This window comes from Motacilla alba, chromosome 17 (genome assembly GCF_015832195.1).
Source record: "Motacilla alba alba isolate MOTALB_02 chromosome 17, Motacilla_alba_V1.0_pri, whole genome shotgun sequence".
NCBI classification, from domain to species: domain Eukaryota; kingdom Metazoa; phylum Chordata; class Aves; order Passeriformes; family Motacillidae; genus Motacilla; species Motacilla alba.
The window spans coordinates 11,181,731-11,205,507 of NC_052032.1; the positions used below are offsets into that span (position 1 = coordinate 11,181,731).

The 23,777-nt window shown below is 38.1% G+C and overlaps 1 protein-coding gene across 7 annotated transcripts in view; it reads left to right on the forward strand.

Annotated features, from left to right (window-relative positions):
* The window catches only part of RALGPS1 (Ral GEF with PH domain and SH3 binding motif 1), a 71,995-nt gene that overhangs the window by 45,373 nt on the left and 2,845 nt on the right, over positions 1-23,777 (forward strand). For 5 of the 7 annotated variants that reach the window (XM_038156458.1, XM_038156462.1, XM_038156459.1 and 2 more), the window contains exons 13-21: positions 4,499-4,566; positions 15,827-15,953; positions 16,510-16,661; positions 17,878-17,929; positions 18,203-18,283; positions 20,406-20,511; positions 21,577-21,669; positions 21,844-21,949; positions 23,341-23,432. In XM_038156458.1, the coding sequence (XP_038012386.1) occupies positions 4,499-4,566; positions 15,827-15,953; positions 16,510-16,661; positions 17,878-17,929; positions 18,203-18,283; positions 20,406-20,511; positions 21,577-21,669; positions 21,844-21,949; positions 23,341-23,432 (877 nt within the window). Of the gene's footprint in view, positions 1-4,498; positions 4,567-15,826; positions 15,954-16,509; positions 16,662-17,877; positions 17,930-18,202; positions 18,284-20,405; positions 20,512-21,576; positions 21,670-21,843; positions 21,950-22,616; positions 22,738-23,340; positions 23,433-23,777 lie in introns of all 7 variants that reach the window. The other 2 variants (XR_005259280.1, XM_038156463.1) reach the window with 2 other exon arrangements.

A 23,777-nucleotide genomic window follows, 5' to 3' on the forward strand; every position in this document is an offset into this window, starting at 1 on the left:
CAAGTTGAACCTTTGACCGGTCACCGCCTTGTCAACTAGACTAGGTAAACTGAGTGCCACATCCAGTTGTTTCTTGAACAGTTCCAGGAATGATGATTTCACTACCTCCCTGGTCAGCCCTTTCCCAATGCCTGACAACCCCATCTGTGGTGAAATTCTTCCTGATGTCCGGCCTGAACCTCCCTTGGCACAGTTTGAAGCTGTTCCCTCTTGACCTGTTGCTGGTTGCCTGAGAGAAGAGGCCAACCCCCCAGCTGGCTATACCCTCCAGTCAGGGTATAATTGCAGAGAAGGTCCCCCCTGTGCCTCTTTTCTCCAGGCTAGGCTCCACCAGCTCCATGAGCTGCTCCTCATATGCCTTATCCTTTGGGTCCTTTCCCAGCTTTGTTGCCCTTCTCTGGTCATGCTCCAGTGCCTCAATGTCTTTCCTGCAGTAAGGTTCCCAGAGCTGAATCCAGGATTCAAGTTTTGACCTCACCAGTACAGAGGGACAATAATTTTCCTAGTCTTGCTGGCCACAGTACTTTTGATATAGGCCAGGATGCCATTGGCCTTCTTGCCCACCTGGGCATATTCGAGCTTATGCTCAGCTGTTGTTGACCAGCGCCCCTAGGTCCCTTTGTCCTGGACGACTCTCCAGCCACTCTTTCCCATCCTGTAGCAATGCATGGGGTTGTTGTAACTGAATTGCAGGAACCAGGACTTTGTCTTGTTGAACCTCACATCATTGCTCTCAGCCCATCAGTCCAGCCTGTCCACATCCTTCTGCGGAGCATTCCTACCCTCCAGCACATCAACACTCCCACCCAGCTTACTGTCATCCATGAACTTACCGAGAGTGCACTCGATCTTCTTGTCCAGATCATCAACAATGATATTAAATAGGACCATGCCTAAGACTGAGCCATGGGGAACCCCATTAGGTACTGGCCCCAACTGGATGTGGCACCATTCCCCACCACTTTCTGGGCCCAGTCATCCAACGAGGTGTTTCCCAGTGAAGAGTGCACCTGTCCAGGCCATGGGCTGCAGCCTCTCTAGGAGAATATTGGGGGATACTTGGGGACAGTATCCTTCCAGCAGAAGCTCCCAGCAACCTACTGTTGCTTGACCTACTGTCATAGGATGTGCTGTTTAAATGCTAGACAGGCAGCCCAGAATGTTCCAGATATGCCAGACGCATCTTGTTTGGTACGCAAATAATGGTTAGAAATGCCCTAAGGGACAGCTTTGAGAACTGTACTGTTTTGATGCAACTAATATCATCCTTGTTTCAGCAATGATTATTAAGTTTTGTTCAGCCTCCTCAGGGAGTAGCTGAACTTCTGTGAAAGACTATTCTCTGTCTTCATTCACTTGCTTGATACAAGAAAAATTGAGTAACAGTGGCTGTACTGTCCTAGCAATAGTTCCATCCTGTACTGGAGAGCATACTTCCATGAGAAAAAACAATGTTCAAGACTGACTCCCTGTTTTATTTTCTGCATTATGTTAGGTTCCTCTTTTCCTGCTTGCTAGGACGATTACTCTGCAATGAACTGTATGGCCCAGTAGCAGAGTGTTATTTAAAACTAGGTTGAAATAGAGGTCTGTCCACCTTACTTCCCAGAGCACACCTACCCTAACATATTTCAGAAAATATTTTGAGTATCAGGCTTAAAAAACAGAAATTGTTCAGTCATCTTTCTACAATCCAAGAACAAAGCCTTCACATACTCTTCTGTGCCTGTTCCTGTAGAAGCCTTAATTTCTAATGGTAGATTGGTATTTGTTAATTCAGTGAATCTCTATGCTGATTTTTTCCCTAGAAATTTTGCTTTCAATTTCTGTTTGACCTTAGATTATTAATACTAACTCCTCAGTTTTGAAGTTGCAGTTTCTGAGGCTGATATCTAGGATTTATCCTGATGTGTCTCTTAGCTGAACTCTTGCAGTATAATTTTGAAATGTTGAAATTTCATATGTCAACATTTAGACCATGCACTAAAACTAGGCTTCCTTACTATGGTAAAACAAAGATTTGTTTTTTGAAAAGGATTCCTGAAACAAAAATAAATCCTAACACTACTGTGATATTGGATAAATATAGTGACTTGCGAGATGAATTTCTGATGATACCCAGGGGCAAACACAAAACAGAGTGTGTTTATGCCTTATGAGTGGTTTATTAGGCATGCTGGAACCAAGGTAGTTTTTTATTTAAAGTAATGCTAGTGATTGACATTGAACATTCAGCTGCGAGAGTGCCGTTAGGTGTGTGAGGATATGGATGATGCATGTTGGTGGTACGCATATCAGGTCTCAAAGTATGCACTGATCTATTGAAAGTATCACACTAAGCCTCTCAGGGGCTACAGATTCTGGCTCCAGGAGTCCTCTTTGGGAAACACTGAGCATGTGTGTGCATGTGTGGAACTTGTGCTGCTTCATGGAAAATGGAGTGTCAAAGGAATTGCAAAATTGAATTTGGGTGGTGGCAAACAAGCCAGGACTGATTGAAACTGTACTGACTGTCAGTATCTCTTCTTGGAAATAAAGAATGTTTTTGATTGTTTGCAGCCTTCTGGAGGAGAGGGGGAATAGAGGAGAAGGTGGCTCAGGAATGACATCTCGTTGTCACAATATATTCCCTTTTCTCAACTGTTTATTTTAAATAAAACATGTCAGCATGAGTATTTTGTATTTACCAAAATACATTTAGGCTCCCATTAATTTGTTTTCTTTTCATATATTCTGTATTTTCGTAAGTTGAAAACAGATAAATTGCATTCTAGTTTTTCTGGAAACATTGCAGAATTCTGGCATCATGGAAGTCGATGTCCAAACTGTCAGAGACTTAGAAAGGGCTAAGATTCAGAGTGCAGATTAGCATAACCAAACAGATAACCAACATTATCTAACTTCACATATTCTGGGGAGATGACCAGTGGAGAGTGATGTAATCTTATTTGATGGCACTGAAGACTCATTTGTTGCTCTGTTAGTGAATTTCTAAGTGCAGCACACAACAGACATGCTTTCTAGATGGTGTAATCATAGTATAGCTCTTCCTAAAACCTTGTTAAAAACATAAAGGTGTTAGGTTTTTCTTCCTGCTGTTATGTTCCGCTTTTCTTCCTCACAAAAATAATCTTAGATAGAAAGAGAGAGAAATAGTATAGTGCAAGTAGTTGCATGGAAGTTGATCTCACTTGCTTTTGTCACTAAAGAAGATGTAAGAATGCACTTGCCTTAAATATTCATAAAGGATTTCATTAAGTTCTTTTGTCTTTTATCCATATTGAAAGAAATTCCCATGTGATCAACATTTGAATCGTGCACTGACTTGTCTTATTGTAGCTCTCTGGGAGAGTTATGTTACTGCTTCCTGGTCACAGAAATCAAGTGGACAGAAAAAGTAGTCTGGAAAGGAATGATTCATGATCTATTTGAAATACATTACTTTGTGTAGTTAAAAGAATCTAGTACTGTCAGAAGAATAGAAATTTGAAAACATGAAAAGGACCGTGGCTTTGTTAACTGTCTTCACACTAAAACGTAGTTGACAATGTTGGAATATTGTAGAGAAGGAACTGAAAGGTGTTCCCAATAAAGAGTAATAAGGAAAGTGGTGGCTGAACCATACGTGATATTTTGAAATGCTGCCATAGGTTTCTCCCTCCACCCTTTTGCATGTCTTTATCGGAAGTCAGAAAGCCTTTCCTTGGGGTGCTCAGCAGGGTGCTGCAACTTTCCAGCTTTTGTGTATGTTCACTGCTGGGCAATGACAGCAGTTATTTCCTTTGGATTTATGCCTATTCCATTACAATTTACTTAACATTGTAGTCCTTCATACCTTTTTGCCAGACTGGTACAGAGCAAAGGACCCATGAATGTCAAGTTAAGACTGCCTAAACTTTAGAGGTGGCAGAAGTGATGTGCATTGGGAGTTTGAGATTCGTTGAGTGCTGAGAGCACAAGAGTGAGTGAGTGAATAATAAAACACATGGAGTAAGGCAGCATGGCATATAATACTTTCTTCTAATGACTTTCTTTTACTATTAGGTGTTGGTCACTTTGCCCTATTAAGCTTCTTTTCTGTAAGTCACAGTAACAAAATAGATATTTCTGTGTGCACATTTCAACATGGTAATAGTAAATTTGCCTAGAGGAAATAAAATGTTAGGTTTGTGAATAAATTACTGACTTTTTGAGTTGTTTTCTTTTTTTTCCCAAGGCAAAAGACTGGATGAACTTATGTTTTTGAACTAAGAGGGAGGATGAAATAAAGATTTCTCTTTCTGCTTTCATAGACTTTGCTCAGAGTTTCTTTCTTGGTTCTGACAGGTAGTGATTTACTTCAAAAAAATTTGTTTTGTTACATCACAGAATACATAACTATGCTTCCAAGAAAGTAAAATTCCTAGTTAGCACTGCCAAAATAATTACTTCTTCAATTTCTTTCAACTTTTGTTGAGAATTTTTTTTTGTTAATTTCTCTAAAAACTTGTTTTTCCAGATTATCTTTAAGAATTGAGCCAGGTAACAGCTCTCCTCGACTGGTTTCCTCCAAAGAAGATCTTGCAGGTATAAAACATCATTTGAAAATTTGAGTAAGGAAATAATTTTAATTACAGAAATCCTCTACTGAAGTATATGGGAAAACCCAGAGGTACATCAGTAGCCATGAGTCAACAAGAAAGATTGCTGACTTGTATAAAAGCCGTTCCAGTTCAAGGGATGTCACAGAGTGTTTGCTAGTGTTGGAACAGGTGTCAGATTGTGGGATTTTTTACAAATGCTTGCGTTTTCATCATTATTTATTAAGTGAAGGGAAAAGAGCCCTCTTGCAGTACAAAAAAAACCCAAAAAAACCAAAAAACCAATGCAGTGAATAACACAGGAAATTCTTCCTTCAGGTTGCTGTGTGATCACATACATTTGAGTCAATTTCATTGTGGACAGCAGGAGGACAGAAGACTTGTAGCAATAATAGCTTCTAGACACATCTGAAAAACTAGAGTACCATCCATAAGTTGACAAAAGCTAATCTGCTGTTTATTGCTTTGACCAGACTAAACAAACATCAGGCTATGTGAAATGTACTTCCTGCTGTATGAGCCATTATCTCAAAAGCTGTTCTGTTTTAATCTCTTGAACCTGAATGGCCAATTTTCTGTCTCATTATGTAAAACCATGTGTGAATGTAAAAACTCCAAGGAGTCCAGACCACATCTGACATGCATTTATTTAATTTAATTGGCATTCAAAATGTCTTTTTTTCTCACCAATGAAACGCAAAGTAAATGAGAGAAAGAAAAAGGAAGATGCTAAATATAAAACAAAGAAAAGGCCCATGTGTTTTTCCTCTGCCTCCCAGCTCTTCGTGTTGGCTGCTGTCAAATGACCAGTTGTTTATAGGGAACCTCTTGTTTGTCCTCGTATTGTGATTGCTATTCCCAGAGTCAGATAAACATTTGACCTGGTCTTCAGTTTCTTTAGGAAGGTGCTTTTCCTTTCCCTGCTTAGTTCTCAGTATTACTAATTGCTGCATAAAGGAATAGTTCACAGGATATTTTGGTTTTTTATTAGATGAGTTCAAAAGCAGTTCGTAATGAACACTTTCTTCATACAGAAATGCATTTGGAAGTTAACTGCCCCACAGCAGCCATCACAGTGTTGTTCTCTGTATCTGTGTCTGGAAAGGTGTTGATAAGTTACCAGGCTTCTGCTAAGCAGTGCTCACTGCATCAAGGCTCTCTCTCCAAACCCAACCTTCTGCCACAAAGGCCAGTAGGCTGGGGATGGGCAAGAGGCTGGGAGGGTACATAGCCAGGACAAAGAGATATTCTATACCATGTGACACACTCATCAGTAAAAGCTGAGAGAAAGGGGGGAGCGAGGCATTTATTATTAAGGTGTTTATCTTCCTAAGCATGTGCTACAATGCTTGGGTTAGGCCATGGCTTCTTATTGCCCACTGATGGGAAGTAGATGATAATTTTTTCTTTATTTCTTTTGCTTCTGCACACAGTCATTGCTTTTTTAAATTAATTTGCCTTTATCTCAGCCCACAAAGGTTTTGTATCTTACTTTCTTCACCTTGTCCTATGAGGGCTGGGGAGTACTGACAGCCCATGAAAGTCAACCCACCACATCATGCCACATTTTCTTTTGCTTTTGTGAGGATTTGATTTTTCATACTAGAGACTTGAAATGAAGTAATTGCCTCTCATTTGATTACCTCTTTCTTACATTTATAAAGCAGACAAGTAAACTCTTTATTTTCTGGATTTTACTTTGTATTACTCACGTCTGCTTGCCCAACTCTTGAACTTTGATGTTAACACTTCATTTGTATGATTATGGAATATAATTTCAGCATGGCATGTGATCATCTCTGGTACTCTGTAAGTCTTAATCAAGGGCTGAGACCTTATTAGAACTCTAGAATTAGAGTTACTAGAACATTAGAATGGAAGGCAATTAAAAACACAGTTCCAAAGTTGGAAATGAGAATTTTGAACTTGTCTGTCTAGGCAGGGAATACAGGATGATACTGCAATGAGCTCAGCTGGAGTCCACAAAAAAATGACTGGGACCATGTTCAGTAGTACCTACTTCATTGAATATGTGATCCTGTAGTATCTGGTAGTATTAGGAGAGGGTGAATTTTTCCTTCTCAATCTGCAGTGCCCTTAAGTGCTCTCTAAGGTTGCTTTACTCAGAGTGAGAATTAATGTGATGACTAGAAACCAAGTGCTGAGTCATTCCTATTGCTCCATTCTTCTGTTAGTATTTCCTTCGAAAGCTTGACCCTTTTCTGGACTGCTGTATTTATTTCTTGCTCAGCTAGAGAGTTCTCACTTACTGCCAGTTAGACAATGAATGCCATCAGCATTTTGTAATACCCACAGGAATTTTTCATTGAGCTTCACCTGTGTGGCTGAAAAAATGCTACTAAATGGAATCCAGTACATTTTACTGAAAATAAATTTTACTGAAAGGAGAAGGTTTATTAAGAAAGTTAGCATGAATTCAAATTGAAATCTAACTAAGCATGAAGGCAATAATTTATTGTTTATTTCACAACATTAATAAATAGGAGTATTGCCATATGTTAGTTTTGAATAATTCTGAACAAAAATACTCAAATATTAGTAATGAGATATTTGAACATGAAGAATTAAAAATAGCACATTTACAGTTATTGCTGTCAATTTTATTTGGATTCAAATTATACCTTGTAATTAATTCCACTTTGGACATTGTATGCCAGAAGTAAGTCCTTTGCAGGTGGTAAGCTACAATGATAATAGATGAACTCAAAATACTTTGGGTAGTAGTTTAATGTTCCAGTTAATAGTTTAAGGCATGGGAGTTTGATAATAGTGATTTAAAGTTAAAGGTTCTTAGCCCACAAGGCCAGTCATCAGTTCAGTTGTCTCGGTAGTACAAAGGTTAATACATTACTAATAACAATAAGTCTAGTGGAATTTTGCCTGTGACACGCTGCCTCCTTAGAGATCAGCATATGTTTCCAGAGACAGAAAAAAAGTTCAATGTCATTGGTAATAATTCCAAAGCGTATAATGGGATTAAGGGCAGGAATAGTGTCATCTTTGTTTTCTAAAATATAATTGCATGTGTTGATGATGGAAATAGATTTTACTTGCCAGCACTGCAAATTTATCTTCCACCCAGTTTTCTCTCTTTCAAAAAAATACTAACAGTTTACTGTAGCCAGAGACATTGTGGGTTTCTTTTTTTCAGTTAAGTTCTGCAGCATTTCTGTTTGCAAAGTGCTGGAGAAAACCATGTGTCCATTTTCCACTTCTTTTGCCAACTAGTTTTCCAGTAAATTCAAACAGGAGGCAGGCATCTGATTAAAGTGACTGTCTCACAACAAGCTATGTTTTGTATCTTTGTGGCTAAGAGGGTCTCATTTAATTACCAAATGCATATATAATTGTGAATAGTGTTTTCACAGGAAGATTTAATGTCTTCCATAATGCTGCAGAGATTCTTGTCCCTCACAAGTATCAATTAAGAAGGAGCTTTAAGCAGTTTCGTTGAATGCTTTCGGGAACCGTGTGATTCACACAACTTCCTTGGCAGCAGCTTAAGTCTGTTCATTCTGCCTTGCTGTGGTTTGAGAGAGAGAGAGAGAATGTAGCTGGAGACCTTATAGTATGCTAACTGTTCACAGTTTCTAGTTGAATTAGCTGTAAAAGACATCTCTGTTCCTGCAGTGTTAGCTTGAAGGTGCTTGTCATTTGTGGTATGGCTGTTAGGTTGTTTTGGAAGGTATAAATCAATAAATTTTCCCAGAACAAAGGAAAAGATTTAATGCAATATATAGTAAATGTAAGCCTTCTAAGCAACTGAAGCTCCTCAGAATTTACACACCAAGTGTAGCTCAGTAGAGAAATATTCTGTTATGCATACTCTTTTGTCATCATGTTATTTGGAAAAGTTCAGGGTGCAGTGCTAAGCAGAACATACAAAGTGGTTCACTCATTCTCTGGAATATAGCATATTTAATCTTTCTTGAAAAACAATATAAAAAGTTAAAATCATGGTAAAATAATTACCATATCCAGAAAATTGTATCTAATACTAAGTGACTCAAAGACTGGTCTTAACGATTCTGTGATTTTTCATTAACCCCTTCATTAAAATTAACACCTAGCATTAAATTTTAGCAACAGCCTGGCCTCTGCTGTGGGTAGCCCTTATTCTGGGGGATTTGTTATCCAGTAGTGCAGTAGTCAGGGATGGACCCTCACCCCTCTTTTTTTTTTTTTTTTTTTTTTTTTTGGGGGGGGGGTGTTTGTTTTTTTGTTTTTTTCCCCCAAGTAGGTCTTGGTGTAATTCTTGAGGGGAAAATAATTAGACCAGAGGCTTTCTGTTACCATCATACCAGGAATGTGTAGTAATTAATCTGAAACGGGTATATTCTCTTCTTTGTTACTGGGGTAAAATTCAGCCCATATTGCCAAGTCCATTCAGCTTTGAGAGCTAGCTCATAGCATACTTGGAGTATATATTTTAATTAATTAGAAGAGGTCAATTATTGGATGTAGAGTATGTGATATAAAGGAGTTGAAAATCTAGAAGCAGAGTGAAGAAAGTCTGGGGATGTTTGCACATTTGTAACCCTCTGAACTATCTATACTACATTAGTGATATCTCTACAGCAGTCACAGCATTTTATAATAAAAAACCCCCACACCATAATTTTCCATGTAAACACTGAGTTTGACATTTAGTTTTGCCATTTGTTTTACTGGTTGCTTTGGCAACTAATAAATAGTTTGTGTTAAGTGCTTTAGCAGCCAGTCATTCTGTGGAAATGAGGATTGTCTAATCCTTGTGCAAGTTCTTGGTCATTGCTTCATGTGCACCATGTCTGCTTTTCTTACACAGGACTTAGGGTAGAAATGGAAGAACTAACTTTTCTTCACATAAATTTACAGACTGTCCAGAAAACTTTACTCTTTGGTTTACATTCTCTTCCTCTGTGATACTTTCCTGAGAAACTTTTACAACTCACTGGAGTATTTTTGAAACAAAACAATACCAGACAAATCAGTGGATTCACATGTTATCAACCACTAAATTCAGCTGGAATTAGTGTACTGTGGGTTTTTTCTTAACATACCAAAGTTTCACAAAAATTGTAGAAGAATATTCTGTCAAAACAAATATGAATTTCCCATGAAGAGAATTATTGTGCTCAGTTTTTAACTTCCTCACTTTCTAATACTTTCTGTGCCTCCTTACCAAACAAGTCTAATGTCCTAGTTCATTGATGCTTATTTTAACTACCAAGCCATTGTCCTGAGGAATGTTACAAATATAGACAGCCAGAGGACAAAGGGCTTTTCTGCCTTGTTTTTTGGAGGTTTAGTTGGTTTTGGTCTTTTGTTTTTGACTCTTTTTTCAAATCACCTGAAATAGTTTCTGTAAATGTTCGTTTGTTGTTTTGTTGTTGTTTTTTTTTTTTTTTTTTTTTGACTGACTGGTTAGTGTATTTGGTTGAACCCAAACTTCAGTTTCCCTGCAGCTATGCTCTCACAATGGCTACGTCTTCATTGCCAATCTTAATGTCACCCAAGCCCATATACTGCCTTGTAGATCCAACTGCAAAAACTTCAGTGTTTTTGCTGAAGTGTAAGTCTGGGGTTTGCACATTCCACTGGTACAGAACAAATGCTGACAATTAGTGATTCCATAAAAGTGACACTTAAAATTGAAAATATCGTTTCTATACAGGAAGCATTTGAAGGAAATGCACTCAAGTGTGCTTACTGTGCAGTCAGAAGTATGTGTGTGTGTGTGTGAGTGTGACAGCTTTTGGGGAGCCTGGAGGAGCATGGGGAAGTGCAGTCAAGAACTCAGATTCTCGTTTTTAGTTTGCTCTTGTCTGAGAAGCAGCCATAACATACATGTATGTCTCTTACACATTGTATGCATTAGTAGCCTTTTGTTGAATTGTAAAGCAATACTCTGAAAATTAAAACTGCTCTTTTACAATAGCCATCATTCTAGGTGTAATTTTTTCTGTCATTCTTGATTCTGTGCACAAAATTAATCTAAAGTTATTTATTGTGTGTTTTGTAAGTAGGTATTTCTCTTTGGAAGTTTTAATTATCACATACTAGTTAAAATGGAAACAGAGCAGTAAAAATTTACAGTGAAGATTTAACTAGAGAGTCTATAGCTTGGAATGTCTTTATTTTTTAGAAACAAAGCTGGTAAGTTTTACTCCTTAACTGCTCACCAAATAGTGCATAGTTGAGACTGTTCTACTTTCCTGAAAAATCACTCAGTTCTTCATCATATAATATGCAACTCATTTTCAGTTTTTAGTTTGCATATCTAGTACTGGTTTATTGATAGCTTTTTAGTGGAGAAAAATTGTGAACTGTAACTCCCTCACCCTGCTGCTTTTTTAAAAGCTCTGGAGACTGTAAATGTTCACATGTTTTACTGAAGGATTGCAAAAGTAACATTCATTTATAACATTTGAAGGATTATTCATGGAAAAATTATGCAAAGGAAAAAACAGTGAGATCCTTTGGGATATGTGTAAACTTTTCCAAATGTTCTTGCCACAGATCTCTGAACAGCATTTGACTTGCTCTGATGAAGTTGTCTCACGTTCCCTAACGCAAACACATTTTTAATAACATTTTAATATTTTTATACATCATTCCTGTGCATGTCAGCATAATCTTGAAAATGATGCTGAGAAATAATGAAAACCAAACTAACCCTTGTTCATGCCAGCTGACTGGAAAATCCTGCTAAGAGTGCTTTGTCTCCATGAAAGGCAAAATAACAGAATAGCAATCATGGTAACAGTATGCACTAGGAGTGGAGCCAGAAGAGTAAAGACAAGAGTTAGCAGTAGCAGATGACTTCACTTATTGGAAAAAAGGGGCAAAATAACTCAATCCCAAATGAATTTAAGTATTGGAATTTTGTTATCAGCAGTATCAGGCATAACTTCCCCAGCTAATTGCTCAGCAGTCTGGTATGTCCATAAACATCCCTTGGTCTGTGCAGTTGTCATCAGTATCTCACTGCTTACCCTCTTTGGCATCCTTCTTGACATGGGCTCTCTTTGTCTCTTACTCCTTTACAGAAAGGAGGTCATCTGCTCTGTGCCCCATAACTCATGCTGACGCTCACTGCACCCCAGATTTCTTGCCGAACTAAGTGTAGCCAGCTGAAGAGAACTCTGTAAACTTCGCCATTCTTCTTCATAGACATTTGGCAGCAGAGCAGATACAAAGACTATGTAAAGGTGTTTAAGTTCAGATTCTTATTACCTTAGCACAGGGCTAACAGAGCTAAAATGAATGGATTTCCTTCTCTTGCCTTGGAGAAAAGGAGGATGCAGAACCACATTGAAAATGGTCAGTCCAGCCATAATAATACCAGCACAGATGATATTTCTGTTTTCATCTGATCCCACAAAGCATTCTGTTTTCTGCCATCAGGATCTTCACTGAAGACACCTAACTAGGAATTTGAATAAGTCACAGAATCACAGCATACCTCTAAGAGACCACAGAGGGTCATCTAGTCCAAGCTCCCTGCTCAAGTAGGGTCATCCTACAGCACATGGCACAGGATTGTGTCAGATGGCTCTGGAATACCTCCAATGAAGGAAGCTTCACAAGCTCTCTCTAGGCAGCCTGTTCCAGTGGTCTGTCAACCCAGATCCATTTCCTTCCTTGACAGGACTGATGCAGGCAATTGTGATTGCCATATGTAATAGCAAGGAAGCAAAGTTGGACTGTTGTCTTAAGTTGTAATACTCTTACACCTATTTCCACAAACTCTGTCACCCTTGACATGTCACACCTTAAGCCTGGCAATATTTTTATGTGAACTGAAATTTTAGTCCTTAATATAATTTTTATATAATTAATAATATTCCCTAGTATTATATTATATTCTGAGATGTGGAGTCCTCTTAGACATGCTACATAATTTCTTTCAGGGGGAGGGTGGCAGTTTATCAAACTTTTTCTGTTCTAAAGCTGTCCAGGTAATAAAAGCTCTTACTTAAATCAAGCAATTATCATCTTTATAATGATCAATCTTTAGATAGTTTTATGTTGCAATCGTATTAGAGTAAATTTCAGTCCATGCTCCCTAAAGAGAGGGAGGAAAAAAAGGGAATGTAGATAGAAAAGTCTCAAACTATTATTTCTTGCTAGATAATATCCCTTACTCTTTGTAGGTTTTGATGGTAACATTTGAACCTACCTGGAGTCAAATCCAGCCAGCTTTGATTTTGTAATAACTGGATTGTGTCAGCACTGGACCTGTTATTTTACTGTTCTTTCTGATAAAGTAATTTTGATGCAGTCTCATGCTTTTGTTTTGTTGCATATCAGTGCTTTGGAGCAAAATTAATCAAACTGCTTTCAGGTCTCTGATTCTCCACTGTGAGAAACTTAACCTTTAAACTATTATGTGTTACAAAATTTAAAAGTTATTTCTACATGTGGCACAATGTCTGTGTGAAAAAGCACTGCACTATACTGATAATGCTGTAGGGCTCTGCCTTAAGATTGCTACTACTTCACAGGCTGTGGTTTCAGTAACTTGTTAAAAATAATACTTCAGTAGCATTCAGTGAACTTAAAAGAACTTAATGTCAATCCACTTGAAAAATACTTAATATAAATCAAGATTGAGAACTGGCATCAGAAACACCTGAATGACACAGCAAGAAGCAATATAAAAATAAGCAAATCCTGCAACCAAATTAAGGGACAAGCCTCAGAGTGGGCATATTAACACTGAAGTTTATGCTGGGTTTCAGATTAAACTCTTACTGATAAATGCTCATAATTTTCAGGGAAATTACTCTTTTAGCTGCCCCTGTCTTTATCCTGGGTTTCAGTTCCAATATATTTTCGGCTTCTTAGCAGGTAATAAATACCTCAATAGTCCTAAATATTTTCCTGTTCACAAGTTGAAAAGTATCTGATGAAAAGGCACTACAAAGAAAGCATGTAGAGCAAACTCCTTTTTTGGGAACCTAGTCTGTCAGAAGAACTGGAGGTTTTCAAACTAAAGAACTTGTAATCATTTTTGAAACTTCTGCAGGCATTTGTTTTGTCTCTGCATAAATTTTAATTTGTAAGGAAAATCCATGGTAAAAGACTTTAGTGAAATGTATATTCTTGCTACTAATGCAGCAGATAAGATTTTTCAGACCTAATGGTGAATTATGAATCCATACAGTTTTTACATTAAACTAGGCAACACATAATTGCATTCATAATCATACATTTTCTGTCCTAATTTGTGCTTCACCTCCATGGCAGAAATGGAAGATGAACTGCTTTGGTTTTAGGGAAGAAGCTTCCAGTGTTGTGTTACAGCCCAAATGCATCAAAATGTTAGTTGTATGTGCAGCAAGAACATTGTACTGGGCCCTCTCTGGCATCCCAGATGTGTGCATCTTTAGTTGAAGAATCACTGGATGAAGTAATGACTGAAAGTGCATTTTTTAAAACTGCACATGGCCATTAGGTATAAGACCTTCTCTGAAGCTGCATATGCCAGTGACTGAAGCTATGACTGTTGTGTTTTCACAAATTCGGAGTTGTGTGATGGTAGCAAAGATGGGCAGGCAAAAATGTTATCCTGATGGTATATATGAATGAGGCAGAAAACATGCTTAAAAACTGTTTTGTCTTTGTTCTCCTACTAAATTGATGGTCTGATGAATAATACTACTGAAGGTTCCTCTAACAAACTTGTCCCTCCTCTCTGTATTGCTAAAATAAGTTGTGTCTTTTTTGCTTCGCTTGGGGCTCTGCAATATAAGTCTATATTGCAGAGTGAGTATGGGCAGGAAAGCATTTTGCATTTATTTGGGGGTTTTTTTGCCTCTTACTGGGACAAACTCATTACTGGTTCTCCTATTTCTTCTTGTGTCTCATGAATCCTCAGTTCAAGAGAGAAGAAGTTGATATCTTCCTTCAGGGTGCTTCAGGGTAGAGAGAGCAGCCTGTATAACAAATAGAATGTCTCAAGTAAGGAGAGACCTCTAAGGATCATTGAGTGCAACTTCCTGCTCCTTGCAGGGCTACATAAAACTAAATTATATTACTAAGAGTGTTGTGATATAACCAGATTCACCTTGTACTCTGACAGGCTTGGTGCCATGACCACTTCCCTGGGAAGTCTTGTCTCTCAGAACCATTTCTGTTAAAAGTTCATGTTCATCCTTTTGTCAAACTGTGCCATGGAATGTTGGTGTTTTGGATTGGTTTTGAGGAGTTTTTTTTTCTGTTTCAGTTTATTACTTATTTGATGCCAGACACTTTTGTAAAGATTCTGATGATGATTGTACATGACTTTTCACATCACAAAGTTTCTTCTTGTGTCAACCTCTTAATGAGTGGGTTTTGGTAAGAGTCCAGAAGCTGACTAAGCTGAGGTTGCTGGAACCTCCAAGTGATTTTTGTAATGTAGAGGAAAGTCTGTTCTGCTAGTACCTGGACTGTCCCAAGGGCAAAGATGTGGGGCAGATGGTGACTTTGATGACCATTGTTCCCACTTTCATCACAAGCACCAATGCCATAACTAAGTGTTTAAAAGTGAAATCTCAACTGTTTGCTGTGAAGCCAAGAAGAGCCTGGCATTTACGGAGGATGATGATAGTCCATATTTTCCACTGTATTGCAAAGGTCACTGCCTGCCTTTTGTGAACAGCATGGAGGGGCTGGAACAAAACCAGTTTGTCCATGTTTTCTGTGAGGCCTCCTAAAATCTGTAAATTGAGAGGAAGAATGATTGCTGTGAGACATCTCTCGTGCTCAGAGATGTTGGGAGAAGTAATGCATCTGTCGTCCATTAGGTATATGAAGAACCCTTGGTTTTTCTTACATGCTCAAGTGAGTCAGTATGAGCAGATTGTTTACAGTTTATTCACAACATGAAGTTGTGAACAAAATTCAAAACACATGTGAATGCTCCTGTTCACACCTGGAGTACAAACCAACTTTATGGCTCTGCATATTACACTTTGGCACATCCAGCTGTTGTAAGGATGCCTAGGGTTTTTGTAGTTCATTGTTAAAAGTATGAGCAAAACTACTTTAAAAATTACTCCAGGGAGTTCAAGATTATGGAGATGAATTTATAACAAAAATGGATGGTGTAACACTAATGGGCAAGAAACAGTGCTTCAGAAGTGGTGCCTTTTGGTTATCTGTAAAAATTAATTTTAATCTGTTCCTAAACACACCAGCCAATGAAATTTCTGGGATTTGCATCAGTCTAGTGTTAAATAATCTCTGTCTTTTAGGTCCATCTGACATGTCAGCAATTATGAAATTCAGCAGGAGACCCACATGTCCTGATGCCTCAGTAGCAGCAAGTCTACCTACACCTCCTGTACCAAGGCACCGGAAGAGTCACAGCCTGGGAAACAAGTGCGTAATCCCAGCTGTCTCATGCTCAGGCAGTTACATGTGTCACAAAAATTTAAGATAGCAGCAGAGAACATGCTAGTATTTGTCCTTTCCATTTCTTGTATTGCAAAAGTGTTTCAGGCTCTAGTATGTATTCTCTAAGTTTTCTCTTGACAGTTTTGTTATTTTTGCTGACTCTATTCTCTGCTAGTGCCAGGCACTGGCAATACTTGAAAGCTGCTTATCCACTTTGGTCTGTGGAGTCCTGGTGTGTCTCCTTTTTCTGGGTTTCTGCTTTTGCTGCCACCAAGGATGTTCAGGTTTTGTATGGAGGAGTTCAAACATTTACAGCTTCCCAGCTGCAGAAATTTAATAATTGTTACTGACAAAGAGAAGTAAAATCTGAAACTTATTTTGTTAGTTAAGGAGCATATGTACAGTACATGGTAGTGTATAATTGCCTGCTCCTTAATAACCTGCTGATGAGGCAGAGGCTGAGTGGAAATAATGTGAGCCAAGGGTTGCTGTTAGATGACATAAGAGGGGTTTCACGTTTTTCTCTTCTTCCATGTTCCAGTATGATGTGTCAGTTGAGCGTCGTTGAGAGCAAAAGCGCCACCTTCCCGACGGAGCGGCCACGGCACCTGCTGGACGACAGTGTCCTGGAGTGTCACAGCCCCGTGCGCGGCCACACGCCCGGCCCACGCCTGGCCAACGGCCTCTCCATAGGTACCCTCTGCCTGGGGAGTGACACCCCTGCTCCTGTCCCCAGGGCGCGGCAGACTCACAGATATCTGAAAGCAGAGAATTAGGAAGATCATTAGTTCCCTTGCAAAGATTGGTTGTTTTCATGGATGAAAGTAGATCGGAGCTGCTACCTGGTCAATGTTACATCAGCTTCCCTCGATTATCTGATGCTTTTGGTAAAAGTGGCATGAAGGAAGATGGTTTTTGTAGATGCTCGGTGTGTGACAGAAAGTGTTTGTCAGCTTTTACCAGGGGGAAAGTGGATATGTGTTTTAAAAGCTAACTTTACACAAAGAAAGCTTTAATTTTAACTATATGTTTTAGAAGATGAGGGATTTGTTTGGTAGTACTCTAAGACTTACAAATAAACATAAGATGAACGTATTATGGTATTATAATTAATAAAGCAATTATTATAATATCAAAAAAGTGATCAAGAATCTGTGTTCTAAGCAAGAGAAAGCCACCTTTTAAGAGACTCAGGCAATTTCTTGAATAAGAAATTGACTGTGAAAGATAGCACATTACTTGACCATGAGTTAGACACTGAGATGATCTTTGCACTTCTTAAAATACAGGAACAGCTTACTCTGTTAAAACTGAGCGTTAGAAGATCAGTCTTGGGCAAATTAAAACTGTGAGCTGAATAGTTATGCCAGAAAAGGAGGGACAAATGGATGATGGCCTTGAAGGAGAGATAGGAACTTTAGTTATGAATACCATTTTATATATATATATATATATATATATATGTATAACTCCTAGCAGCAGCATACAGCTGACATATCCTCTATTAGAGGTGTGTTTGCTTCTTGAAAATAAACTGTCATACCATATCTAATAACTTCAGTTGACTTACGGATATTATGATAGAAATATTGTCTTACAAAACAGCTGGATTTTATGTACCTGAAGAGCTCAGCTTCTGAAGTAAAAGCATGAGGAAATTTAAAGTAATGGTATTAAAACACAGCAATAACATGAGTTAAGAGTGGGATACTATAAATGGAGAGGTTCATGTAAGCCTCTTCCAACTAAATATTTAACCATGAACTCTAAACTCTTCTTCAAAACATGATTTGAATAAGTGGTATCCACGGTACTATACAAAAGAGTATTCTGGTGATCCACATACATTGGCTTTGTATTTTCCCATGGGTGGTTTTCTTACTCCTTCTCTGTACTACTCTCTTTCTAGATAGCAGTGAAAGCTCAGAATTTAGTGAGGAGCTGCCGTCAGGGCTTGAAAGGTGAGTTAGTCTTCATGTACACTCACTAAGCACTCTACAGACTTAGCTAAGAAATTCACAAATGATCCCAAACATAGGTAAGCCCTAAATCAATAGTTATTTTTATCAAATTATTGATTAGTTAGGAAAAAACAGCAAACATTTTGAAATAAAGCACTGTAAAGGTATTGGACCTGAAAAGATTGGGAGCTATCCCAGTCATATTTACCAAACCCTAACTACTGAAGTCTCAAACTAGAATATCCCTCATCAGATATTTGCGTTCACAAACAGGGGTCGTTTATATGCCACGCTGGGGCCTAACTGGAGGGTACCGATCAGGAATTCTCCTCGGAGTCGAAGCTGTGTCTACAGGTACAGTTCAGGGTCTGCCTCTTTCATTGTATGGTGCTAAACTTCAATTTGAGTCTTTACGCTTTCCTAGTGTACTGTATTTTGGGTCCAAATATCCTTATATGACCATAAGAATTTATGAAGTCTCCCCCTCCTGCTTGTAAGAACTCCTGTTAATGGTAAAGCAGGGTTATAGCCCATTCAGATGAAATTCAGTTTAGCTGTTGATTTAACTAATGATGTCTGGCTTTCGTTTTGCAGAAAACTAGGCTTTACTTAGAGTTTTATGAAACCTTTATGGAAGCAGGTTTGTTATGAAGGCCATCTTTGACTCCTGTCACAAGTGATGACATTAGAAGGATACCTTCTTGACCCTTTCCCATAGTCTTATTTCCTGATTTACCAGACAGCTACCCATAATATCTGTCCTTATCTGTGTGGTGTGTTGATTTTGTTCAGTAAAAGGGTATGACCTTGCACCTCAAGTAAGAGGGAATATCCACAAGCCGTATGTAGCAGGTGCTCACAATGTTGCTAGTTACTAAGAAGTGGACTTTCCAGAAGCAGGTAATCCATTTACAGACCTAAGAGAGGTGACACTGAAAATTTTATATAGTTTGAGGGATACAAATTATTCCTTGCATGTATACCTGACCTGAACTTGATAAATTCTGTGATGCTGGCAAATGAAGACATGTGTTCGAACAGTTAAGAAAATAGGTCCCTGAATCAGTATTCTGCAAATACTGTGATTTAGTTGCAATTTAAATCCAGTCAGATTTTATTTTGTTTAAATTAGTTTGCTTCAGCCATTGTAGAAGTATCGATATAATGCATAAATTACAGCTGCCTTACTTGTGCCAGTAACATCTGATAACAGTACAAGTTAGAGGTTAGACAAAAATAAAAATGCATACTTTATAAATTCATAAAGAAATACATTTTGGAACGGTATCTCAGGCACTGTAGCTGCTCCTGGAAAAATCTTTCTTAACATGACCATGGTAGACCTGTTTCAAATACAAAAGCTAGAAATATAAAATGTACAAAGATTAAAACGGGAAAAGCCTATTAAATCCACAAAGAGTTACTCCCTAAAATATGTTTCTTACATTTATCCACTGTCAAGTAATTCTAATGCTTGTGGTCATTCTTCCTTTTCTGAGACCTTCTACTGCCTCTGTCAAATATAGAATTGGCAAGAATGCACATTGGCAGAGACGAGGCAGGTGCATGCAATGGAAGACAATGCACCTAGCAGTTGGAAGGGCTGTCCTTCCCTAGATGTGGTTGTGCATATCACTTGGCACCAGCATGAGTTCAGATTCATTTGTGGACAGAGTAGTGTTCCTTTCACAACTGCGAGGTAGATCATACACGTCCTTTTCCTTGTATTCGTTATTAGATATGATTTAGTTGGCCCTGATAAACCCTATGGGTGCACATAAGAACATCAGGGTTGTGATCATGGGGCTATGAAGAGATGTTAGCAGCAGATAACCTACCAATCACCATTTGGTTCTGGTGTTATTAATGGCTGCTTGCATTTCTAACTTTGCATATACTTGGGTTCTGTCAGTTGTATCTCTTTCTCACTGTTGTATATGGGAAGTTTTATGTTCATCCTGGAAAAGGAAAAACTATTCTAATCTCCGTAAATAAATGACTGAACTTATTTTTAATAATTATTAATAACTATTTAATTTATTTTTAAATATAGTTTTCCCAACTATTTTCCAATTAGGTAAGATATTTTCATTTAATTTAAAATAACGTATGTGGGAGCTCTTGTAAAAAAGAGCTCTTGTGAAATTGTATGCCAAAAATTTCCAGAAATTCAGGTAATTTCTGTAATTTGCCGAAATAAAGAAAAAAAATTGCCTGTTTTCACTTTGACTTTGAGTTTCAGTATTTATTCTGTTTTATTTTTTCATGTCTAAGCCCCCAGAATAGAACCTTTTTGAAAGATCTTGGTTCCTATTTGGTACTAGGTTAGGAAAACACATATTCTAGAGTCACATTTCAGATTATACAATATACATAAAGCAGTGCAGGATAGATACATTTAGAGCTAAATTATATTGCTTATTTATCATCCTTATTTGTCTGCTCCACTACATAGAGGAATGCTTTGTCTCTCCAGCCCAACAGGTGCATGCAGCTGCACAGCAGGTGCTTCCACAGGAGTCATTACTATGGAAGGGCCTTTAAGAAGGAAAACACTGCTCAAAGAAGGCAAGAAACCTACTGTAAGTTATTCTTTTTATAATTATTCCTATTGTCCTAATTCATTAGTGGATGGTTTAATTTCCAGAATTGTATTAAACCTGCAGCTTGATACCACAAAAAAACAATGGTTTTATCAATTGTAATTTTCTGATCACAGTTATAACCAGGTTGTAACAAGGTTGTAACCTTTGTGTGTCATTTGATATACAGCAGTTTGCAAGTCACGGTTCTAGCTGTGACAGCAGAGCAGGAGTGAAGCAATTGTGTAACCAGCAAGCAGTGTTGTGAGGGCAGAAATAAATCTTGTGGCACTGCCTGATGACCCAGAGCATCCTGATACTTTCCAGCTAAATAACCCTGACAAAGGCAGATGTTGCAAGATGGACAATGTCTGCATTACATTTCTGTGACAGGAAGTAGATTAATATCTATTAATGAACGTGTAGATTAGATTATTTTAGATTACAGAATTTGCAGTGGCACTCATAAAAGACTGCAGAGGGAGCTCTTCAATACAGAATTTTCAAGGGAGGGTACAAATTTAACTGAACATATTTCCACAATATATTTTGGTGCTTTTGAGATATCGCATTAGAATGGAAAGGCTGCAGGGCAGCCACCCATAGCACCAAAGTCATGGTAATTCATAGTTAACCTGAATTCAAGGGTTTCACATGGTTCTAGTCCTATGCATTTGATAATTTGTTTTCTGTAGAATTGATTGATGTATTTCACATGCCGCCCAGTTCAGTTCAGAGCTAAAAGATTTGAAGAATTGCAGAGTCAACTCCGTAATTTTTTTATAATCAGAAGTCTAAGATCTGTACAGCAGAAGGCTGCACACTATTCTTCTCTAAACAATCAGTACTGATACTTTCATGAGACACCCAACAAAGAAGGATTGTATTCACAGCCAGCCATCAAAGCTTTAGGTAGCTGGGCTAATTTACACCAGGAGACACTCTTTATCTCCATTCCTTGCCTCTAAAATGAACTTTGGTAGCACTTGGACTTGCCTGTGAATAAATTTTTGAAATGTCAGAGATATGCAGAGTTTTTCCTAATTTTTTTCCTTTTTCATTCAGCTCTCCTCATGGACTAGATACTGGGTCATACTTTCAGGATCAACTCTTCTGTACTTCGGAGCAAAAGCTTTAAGAGGCACTGAAAGAAAACATGTAAGCTTTAAATTTATTCTAAAATCAGAAATTGAATACTCATAAGTAGATCTGGAAGGGCATCCAAAGTGTACTTTCTGTTCCAGGCTAAGCCATATTTCTGCACAACTTCTACAGTCAAAAGTTAATCTCTGCTACAGTCTCAGCTATGACTGATTTGTCTGTCTTTTCCAGTATAAATCTACACCTGGGAAAAAGGTCTCCATTGCAGGCTGGATGGTGGCACTGCCTGATGACCCAGAGCATCCTGATATTTTCCAGCTAAATAACCCTGACAAAGGTAGATATTACAAGATGGACAATGTCTGCATTACATTTCTGTGACAGGAAGTAGATTAATATCTATTAATGAGCTTGTAGATCACAGAATTTGCCGTGGCACTCATAAAAGACTGAAGAGGGAGACCTTCAATACAGAATTTTCCAGGGAAGATACAAATTAAATGGAACATATTTATGCAATATGCTGTGGTGCTTCCGTGCTGCCTGCAGAGATTCATTTCTTTTGACAGTTGCTGTAAGTTTCACAGAAATTCCTCAGCTAATATGAGATTGCAGCACATTCATGTATCTCCATACATTGATCTACAAGTCTCTGAATAGCTTCCTTAAAATCAGTCAGTATCTAATCTTGACTTACACTGAGGCCAATTAAAATATCAAACCATTTACCAAAATAAGTCTGATAAGTAATTATTACTTTTTAATAACTAATTTTGCATTGCCACATGAGTTTTGCAACTCATTTCCCTTGAATAAACTTCAAAAACTTCAAAAGATTAGAAAACTCCTGGAGTTATTTTGCACTTTGAGTGGCTGCTTACAGGTTCTTGAGGCTTTCTTCAGTTTCCATGTTTTCAGCTTTGGTGCTGGATATGGAGTCCCATCTACTCTGTGAAGTGCATCACCTGGGAGTTAACTAAAATGCACAAAATATTTGATTGCAGGAAACAATTTGCAGTAGGACATTGAAGAAAACTAAGTTTACAGAAGCCTTGATGAGAAGAAAGCCAGGATTAAATTAGATCTGACCTGCGGCGTATGAATGATGCACAGTCCCCAGTTGTGGTATAATCAGAAACATTTATTAAAAGTGTATATAGCTTTATAATATTTTCAGTATCAGATTAGAATATCACGCACCTGGATAGCCAATACTGTAACTGTTCACTCGTCTCTTAACCAATAATACAAGGGATTGCATTCCTAGTATTCACGTCAGCCTTTTTCCTTTAAATCGAGTGCTTGTATAACAATTTTTTCTGCCAACTACTGAGGTTCTGCTGCCTGATACATTTTAGAAACTTTGTTACATCTCTCCTGCCTTGACTGAATAGTTCCTGTCCTTCTTAACCGAGCGGGCTTTGTTCTCTTATTACTAGGCGTCGTTTTCTTGCCGCACACCGACCTACATGGTCTTTTCTGTGGCTGTAATTCAGCCTTTCTGCCTATGAGACCACATATGTTCTCATACTTGCTTCAGCCAAGAATTGGTGGGTAACATGGCTCACATGGGCTCTGTTATATTAGTAGCATCATATTTGAGCATTTGAGGTGCAAATTAATTTAAAAGTTTACTTCAGGACTTTGACTTCTCCACAGAAATCAGAGTCCTTTGAAACTACATGTCTGTCTGTAAATTCTGAGTCTTTCATTTTCTTATTTTTGTAGGCAATGTTTACAAGTTTCAGACTGGTTCAAGGTTTCATGCAATATTATGGCATAAACATCTGGATGATGCGTGCAAAAGCAACAAGCCTCAGGTAAGGTTGTGAAAACTATTTCTACCCACTTTTTCCTATTTTCCAGAAAATCCTTACTAGTAGAGCTCTTTCAATCTGTGTGCACACGCATTCCTGGGGGGACAGACATAATTCCTCATTCTGTATGCTTATCCATTTTTTCAATGGGAGAAAGAAAGATTATTTAAAATTAGAGAATTCCTATCAAATCAGGTTTTGTGCAGGTCTAGCTATTGGTTTGATTGCCTTAAGAGCATATAACCTCTACTCTCAGTTGCTTCAAGCAAGATAACCTCATCTCTTCTTTAGAAGGGACTGTCTCATGGAAAGTGAAAGCAACCATACTAGGATGGACTCAATGATCTT